The sequence below is a fragment of the Numida meleagris genome, chromosome 24 (assembly GCF_002078875.1).
Source record: "Numida meleagris isolate 19003 breed g44 Domestic line chromosome 24, NumMel1.0, whole genome shotgun sequence".
In the NCBI taxonomy this organism is placed as follows: Eukaryota; Metazoa; Chordata; class Aves; order Galliformes; family Numididae; genus Numida; species Numida meleagris.
Window position 1 is genome coordinate 1700456 of NC_034432.1, and position 8183 is coordinate 1708638.

The 8183-nt window shown below is 62.9% G+C and overlaps 1 protein-coding gene across 1 annotated transcript; it reads right to left on the reverse strand.

The window, feature by feature from the left end:
- On the reverse strand, positions 60-7425 carry SDHC (succinate dehydrogenase complex subunit C). The gene is made up of 6 exons (XM_021376518.1): positions 7325-7425; positions 4162-4218; positions 3561-3662; positions 3035-3096; positions 1400-1563; positions 60-448 (listed from the first exon to the last, which is right to left on the reverse strand). Exons 1-6 carry the CDS (start codon positions 7342-7344, stop codon positions 344-346), a joined length of 510 nt encoding a protein of 169 aa, XP_021232193.1. The 5' UTR covers positions 7345-7425; the 3' UTR covers positions 60-343.

The following is an 8183-nucleotide window of genomic DNA, read 5'->3' on the forward strand; positions in this document are numbered from 1 at the left end:
CCCCCCCCCGGCCGGGTTCCCCTCCCTCGGGGCTGAAGAACAGCAGCCGAGCCCCGGCAGAAGGATCAAGGCTGATTTATTGCAAGGGGGGGGTGGGCAGAGCCACGTCCCGAAGGGAACGAGAGCAGTGAACCCAACCGGGCTGAACCACCGTGATTAGCACAGAGCAGGGGCTGCGGCCCTGATGATTCGGATGATTGGGGAGGGCAGGGGGGGGAAGGGCTGCCCCCCATCCCTCGAAAGCATCCGTGGTTTCTCTGAAGTCTCTGTCCCCCCCCCCCCAACCCCTGGCCGGGTGGGCTGGGATGGAACCAACGTCCCCCAATTTGGGGGGGGAGCGGGCTCACATGGCGGCGAGGCCGGCGGAGGAGAGCACGGTCAGGACCAGGACCAGGACCCCCGACTGCTGCACCTGGGTGAGCTTGAGACCCTTCCCCACGTCCCACGCCTGCGGGGGGAGAAGAGAGACAGCGTTACAAGGCAGCGGGACGGGGACGGTCCCTCCCGGGGGCTGCACCTGACCCAGCTCTCAAGGCAACACCACGGGGTCAGAGGGGCCCTCACCCTCCCCCCCCCCAGCCCCACTGCTGCTGTGAGCTGGGTGCTCCCCCCACCCCGCTGCCCACAGCCCCACAAGTGGCCTTGGGCACCGGCAGGGATGGGGCACCTCACATCTGACCCAAATTTCCCCACTTTTAGCTTAAAACCACCCCCCCATCCTTTAGACTGGAGCTACAAGCACCATCCAGCTCTGCAGGTAGGGGCACAGAGGTGCTTCATCCCCCCCCTTCCCCCCCCAGCTGCCCCTAATCCCCAGCTCCGTTCCCACTCAGTGGCAGAGGATCACATCACGCTCCGACCCAGCTGCCTCGGCCATTTGCTCCCCTAAAACCAAACCTATCCGGGGCTGCAGAAACACAAAAACTGCTACAAAAAGCAGCGCTGCTTCTCCTGGTCCCAGCCCTCCCCCCTTCAGCAAACACAGGAGGTTTGGCTGAGCTGAGCTGAGCTGCCTGTCCCACTCCCCAGCCCCGGGGTGAGCATCCCAGGTCACATCCCGTGCAGACATCACCACCTCCAGTGCCCTGCAAAGCATCTCCTGGGCTCGCTCATCAGCACGGAGCGCGTGGAAATCCCAGCAGAGCGCAGGGAGGGGCGAGGAGCAGCACAGCGTGGCCGCTCTGCAGGGCTCCCCTGTGGGCACGCAGCCCCACGGAGGGGGACACGGGGCAGGGGAAGCTCTGCCCGACCATGCTGCTCCAGCAAGCAGCCAGAAATAGCTCGGAGGAGATTCGTGCCCGTTTCCAAGGGCACCTTCCCCACATCCCACACCCGGAGCTCCCATAGCAGCAGCAGCAGCAGCGCCCTCCCCTCGTGTCCCCGCACGGAGGTTACTCACCAGGTGCCGGATTCCGTTCCAGGTGTGGTAGGAGAGGGGGAAGACCAGGGCGAACTTAGCGGAGTAGATGAGCGCTGGGCCCAGGCTGAGAGACTTCAGCACGGCCACGTAGTGAGGAAACTGCTCCGGGAGCAGCAGGGCAGCCAGGCTGAAGAGGGAGACGCCTGCAGGGACAGAACGCGCTGGTTACTGGGGGGGGACATCACCCCCATGTGAGGTTTGGGGACGTGGCACCGAACAGAGAGGGGAGGACTCCCCTGTGAAGTGGCAGCGTTGGCACGGAGCACCCTGGGGTGTGGGGGGGTCTCCATGTGGGGCAGCAACGCGTGGGATGTGGGTCCTGTACCGAGCTCAACTGCAGCTCCGTGAGCCTGAAGCCAAGGCTCAGCCAGGGAGGGACAAGACGGCAGCAAAACAGCCCCACACCTCAGGGCTGCGGCCCCTCCACTCCACCCAGCTCGGTGGGGAGGCAGCAGACAGACAGACAGACAGACGGCCTGCCACGAGCAGCAGGGACCCTGCAGCTCCTCATCACCCCGAGGCCGGGAGGTTTCCTCCAGGTGGTGCTGCCCAAAGAATGGCAGCGCTCAATAGCGCCTGATTGCAGCGCGGCGCTGCCTCGGCCGCCCCGGATCCACAGCTGCTGCCTCACTCGTCTCCTCAGAGGCCTTTGTGCTCGCCCTGAGAAGTGCAGGAAGGCAGAGCCTCCTCTAATTGCAGCCTTTGCTGGAGAGGAGATGAACACTTCCCTCTTCACGGCGGAAGCAATTTGCCTCCGTGCTCCAGCATCGTGGCTTTCCACCAGGCAGGGGCTGAGCAGCCTTTTCTTTATGGGGCAGCAGCAGCGCTGCCAGCTCCGGGACCTCATCCCCCAGGTCCTAGAGGTGAAATCCCAAAGCTGGGTGGTAGCAGCACGCAGCCACCCCGCCTCTCCCTGCCCTGGCTGCTCCCTCTTGTTGCAGTCTCAGGATGAAGGACGCGCGTCCTCGCTCCTGGGCATCTTTTCGGAGCCCCTTCGCTCTGTGCCCTCCTGCAGAAGCCAGGCCAGCTCCTCCTGCTCATCCCCTGAGCTGCCAGGGAAGCACCTTCCCGCTGCCACGGGGGCATTCTGGAAATAAAGCTGCCTTTCCCAGCCAGACGTCCTGTGGCTGAGTCACACCACCCGAATCCAATCGCTGGGGGGGGGTTATGGCTTTGGATGCCGGCGCTGCCTTCTCAACCCCTGGGCTTCCCGGGAAGGCAGCAGCCGCTCTCAGGAAGCTGAAACGCTCCACCTGTGCCAAGGAGGATCCCCAGAGCTCGGCCTGGCTGCCAGCCCCCCCACAAAGTGGGGCCTGGTGAGGTCAGCACCGCGCCAAGCAAACACGGGAGGGCTGGGGAGCGGAGCAGTTGTCCCCTCGTGCGGGGGGAGGGCTGGAACAAAGCAGCACCCCATGATGGAGGCAGCGCTACGAAGGCTTCGAGGGTTTAAACACAGGGGGAGCGTCGCTTCCTGGAGCTGCTGCAGCACCAGGGCATGGATAAGAGGGGAGAAAACCTGTGGTTGAAGCCACAATTACAACTGGAGAGCAAGGGGAGAAAAGCTCCACCGGGAGCCACGTCTCCGAAGCCGGCATCGGCCGGAGCTGCACGCACCTAAGCTGAGCGCGACGCCGGTGCCGCGGTGCGTGATGGACATGGCCATGGGCAGCGACCACCTGCAAGAGAAGCAGCTTGTCAGCAAAAAGGGGGCACGAGGGGGGGGGTGGGGGCTGGGAGAGGTGGGACGAGGCACGGCCCCGCTGTTCCTAGACAGCTCCGTGCTGCTGGGTGCTGCTGGGCGGGGGTTCTGCACTCAGCTATCCCAGGAATCCGGCCAGAGTGAAAGGGGAGAGACGGGGGAATGTGCAGAGGCAGCTTGGGAATGGCAAATGCCAGCGGCACGGAGCTGGGAAGGGGAAGGGAGTCTGCTGAGAGTGCTCCAAGGGAGGGGAAGGCCGTCAGCAGAGGAACAGAGAGGCAGGGGTCGGGCACCCAGCCACGCAGAGAAGCTGGGAGCAGCCCCGAGGAACGGCTTCACGGGGGGCATAACACAGGCAGCCTCCCAGTCCTGCGTCTCAATGGGAAACTGGGGACGGGGCCGCCCCCAAACTGGTGTCGGCGCTCCCACGGGAAGCCTTACTTGTAAATGGAGACGTGGGGGGACAGGGGCCGGGCGGACTTGGTGTTCTTCTCCCAGAAGCGAGCCATCTCCTCCTTGGCCGTCGTGGCCATGGGGACAACGCTGCAAAAGAAAGAGGGGCCGGGCAGCTCTGCGGCTCGCAGCGTGATCCAGCTGCGTGCAGGCACGGCTCTGTGCTGGAATCCAGGCATCACCCACGTGGGGGGGCAGGATATCAGCTACCACCTGGCATAACACTGATAACACCCAACCCGCTCTTTGCTGCCACTGTAGTGGCACGCCGTAGCAAATAACGAGCTTGTAATTTAACGCTCCCGAGATGACGCTGCAATTACACTCACAGCCCAATTTAGCAGAAAATAACTGTTTCTCCCTCAGCCCAGCAGCACTAAGTGCAGCAGCAAGGGAGCTCCTGCAGCTCCCAGCCCTCTTTGGGCACAGGGCTGTGACACGGAGTGGTGCCAGCGTCACTGCCACCCCAGCGAGGGTAAGGACAGCGCGCTGCACCCAGCCAACACACGAGCAGAATGAGGAGGGGACAGGATGGGATCCCTCAGGGCAGAACTGAACCCCGCTGCTCTCCGTGAAGCCCCACACTCACTGGTGCACGGAGGGGCCGGGGCTGAGCCGGGCCAGCAGGCACCGCCGAGAGATGCACCTGAAAGAGAGGACAGGGAGAAGCTCTGTTAGTGCCAAGGAAACGCAGGGAACGCCGACGTTATGCAGCCAGGATGCACCTCTACGGTGCTTGGAGTGCTAAAATCAGGCTGCGTATGAGAGGATCTGGCTCCCATCCTGGGCATGGACGGGGTCCTGAGCAGCTTGAGCTGGTAGGGGGCAGCCAGCCCACAGCTGGGGGGGCTGGGAGGCCCCTCCCGACCCAACCACGCTGTGATTCTTTCCCTAAAACCTTCCTGCTCTTTGGCTGAGGCCTCCAGACTCTGCCCGCGGGCTCTCTCTGTGTGACACCCCCTCATTACCCTGCTCAGCTGTCAGACCTCGCTTATGTGACGGACACAAACCGTGCTCCAATCTCACAGTCTCACCGTGGCAGCCTGCTGCTCGCTCTCACTGCAGCAATTAACGGGGCGGGGGCATGCATCCCCAGGAAGACGCATCCCCGAGCTCCCTGCAAAGGGCTGGCCCAGGCCCCCACTGTGCCCAAGGGAGATGTCACCCCCTCCCCTTCCACTAAACACTCATTAGGGTCCTCATTACAGCGGTTCATTGCCGCCAGTTTGGCTCTGAAGGCCGGGGAGGCGGCAGGCCGCTGTCACAGCCCAGCACTCAGCGCTGCGGCCGCGGGCGGGAGGCAAAGAGGGATTTTCTGGCACCCGGAGGAGTGGGAGCCGCTCTCTGCAGAGCAATGGGAGCGATTGTGATGGGACATTGAAGGGCAGCTCTCCAGGAGCTGGGGCAGCAGCTTGCCCCCGGCCCGGCGCAGCTCGAGCGCTTGCAGATGTGGGCTGGAATCTACAGCAGCCGCTCGAGGCGAGGCCGTCAAGGACAAAGCACCAACGCCGGCGTTTCCCGGTGCCACCACGAGAGCGAGGCGTGGAACGCTGCTCGGAGCATTCATCTGCAGCACGGCAACAAACGTTGATTAATCTCCTCCAACACACGAGCATCTGTCCCTGCACCTCCCACCGTTCCGCTGGCGGCGGTGGAGAAACGAAGCTGAGCCGCTCTTCTTGTGGCTGCACAAAGTCCTGGGGGTCAGCTCTGCACTAGGTGGGAGCACATAACGAAAGCCGCTGTCATGAGCTGCCCCAGCTCCTCTGTGAATAAATGATCTTTAGGATGTTTCCTTTCCAAGTCCTCCCTCCCTGCCTTGAGACAGCGCAGCTTTCGGGGCAGCATCGCAGCGCGGACGGGCAGCGCGGATCCCACCCCAAATCCAAACCCCAGCTCTGACTCCCAGCTTGAGCTCGTCTCGCTGCAGTTTCCCCCTTTGCCTGTTGCCTGAAGAGCTGCTGGCTTCCAAATTTCCACCATCTTTATCTACATCCACCGTGGGAACACTGAAGCCCACATGTTTCTGTGGGACCGGCTCTGGTCGCCCCGAGCCCCCAGCACCGATGTCCTCAGCTGCCCCCCAGTTACAGGAGAGGAGCTGAACTGGAATCCCGGCCTGCAGGCCACCCATGACTTACACACCTCGCTCACCCCCCCTCAGTCCTTTTCCTGATCATCCCGTTCTGTATCTCCCCTCGTGCAGAAGCTGCCGAGGGCTGGAAGACAGAGCCAGCTTCGAACCGCACACCGTATTCCAGCCAAGAACAAACCCCACAGCACGCTGCATTTCCCCACAGCACGAGCTCCCCACCCTCCTGCTTTTCACACTTTTCAGCTTTTTTTTCTGACGCAGAGCATTACATCTCGCTTCAATCAAACAAATCCTGCTTGCAAAACGCAGCCCTGCAGCTCAGCAATCAAGGTCACTCCGCACCGGGGACCCGTCCTCTTCATTATTTATCACTCCCTCAGCTGTTGCTTCTTCCTCCAGCTCCCCACCCATTAGCTCAGATTTTCTTCCAAACCACTGATAAACACGTTTCTTTAAAAAAAGAGAGAGACAAAACGGCCCTCAACCAGGACAGTGATTAGAAATGCTTTTTCATCTGGCAGGCAGAGATAGATAGGAAGCGAAGCGATCAGGCGCAGGCTTCAAACCAGAGCTCTGCTTTTGTGCTGCTTCCTGAGCCCCAGCTGCGATCACGCTGCTGAGTTCTGCTTTTAAGGAAACTGGCACAAGGAACAAAAAGCGCTCAGCAAAAAAAAAAGAAAAGGGGAGACAGCTCCGCGCTGCCAGAAAGAGAATACATCAAGAGAACGAAATCCCAAGCACCGCTTCAGCGCTGACATCAAAGAGCGGAACGTCCGTAAGCGGAGCCTGGAAGGAGGGAGGGGCACAAAACTTTCTGCTGGGGGGGGGAGAAGGGGAAAGGGAACCTTCCAACCAGGACGGGGCGGTGGTTGAGCAGCTCAAAGTTAAAGCCGTTGTGTGACAGCGGTACCCAGACGCTCCCTGAGCTCCGGGAGCTCGGTGCTGGGCGGCAGCAACGCCCTCGTTTTAATTCCACGTGCGGAAACAGCACGGCTGCACGGGCTGCAGGAACACCCGCGTCCGGCCACGCACTTTGCTGCTCTTTGTCTCTGGGCTCCTCATCTCTGGGCTCTCTGCACTGACCCGGCCCGAGCTGCTAATCCGTGGCTGACCAGGGAAACCTGCTCCAGCTCCGCTCCGCTCCTCTTGTTTGGAGCTGCACCGCTGCTCTCCCCCTCCCCCTCACTGCGCGGGGCAGCCTCTGGGTGCAGAAATTCACCCCCTGGAGCCGAACTTTTCCTCAACACCCCCGACCGGCGCAGCTCCGCGCCCTGAGGCGGCCACAGATTTCTCGCAGGGCCGCCGCGAGGCCGCCCCTCAGTCCCCTCCTCCCCGGCTCCCCCTCTGAAGGCCCTCACAGCCTCCAGCCCCAAGGTTTTGCCCTACGGACCCCTCCCCATCCCCGCCCGCTCTCTGACAGCGCCGTGCCCTCACACTGTGGCACCCAACTGTGTGCCCCCCCCCCTCCGCCCCCCACCAGCGCACAAGGCCGAGGCCGCTGTACCGCGCTGCGCGGCCCGGAGGAGCCGCCCCCCCGGTGGGAGCCCGGCCCCGGAGCGGACACCTCGCGGCTCCGGGACCGAGGAGACGCGGGAGAAGGGGAACACGGAACGGGGGGGGGGGGGGAACACGGGAAGCCCCGCCCGCGCGGAGTCACCTCAACACCAGCGCCGCCATCTTGAAGCGCTCCGCTCACCGGAAGTGGCCGTGACGCACTTCCGCTCTCCTGCCCTTTGCCCCGCCCCCCGGCCCCGGCCCCGTCCCGACCCAGCGGTGCGCGCTGCGCCTGGAAAAACCCCAAAACGCGGCTTTTTTACCCCAAAACGGAGCCCCGCGGGACGCTCCCGGGAGCCATGGGGACAGAGCGTGTCCCCAAATCCCTGTCCGTGTGTCCCTACATCCATCTGTCCCCATGTCCATCTGTCCCCATGTCCCTGTATCCCTATGTGTCCTTACGTCCCCGTGTCTGTATGTCCCCATGTCCCTCTGTCCCCGTGTTGTCCTGTCCCTGTGTCTGTGTGTCCCCATGTCCCTCTGTCCATATGTCCGTGTGTCCGTAAGTCCCTGTGTCCCCATACTCCCATGTCCGTAGGTCTGTGTCCCCATACCCCGATGTCTGTGTCCCCATGTCCATGTGTCCCTGTGTGTCTCCATGTCCCTCTGTCCATATGTCCCTATGTCCCCAAGTCTGTGTGTCCATATGTCCCAGTGTCCCCGTACCCCCATATCCCTGCGTCCCCACGTCCATGTCTCCCCATGTCCCTCTGTCCGTAAGTCCCTGTGTCCCCATACCCCCATGTCCCTGTGTCCCCATGTCCCTGTGTCCCCATGTCCGTGCGTCGTCCCCTCCGTCCCCATCCACATTCCTCCCCGTCCGCCCCCGCTGCCACGGGGAATGCGGCCGCACAAAGCCCGCTGTGTGCCCGGCCCCCCGCCCGCCGCGTGCCTTCCCCTCCTCGCCCAACACCAAACAAAATGTCCCCTGTGCCCATGTCCCCCCCCCCCCGGGGGTCCCC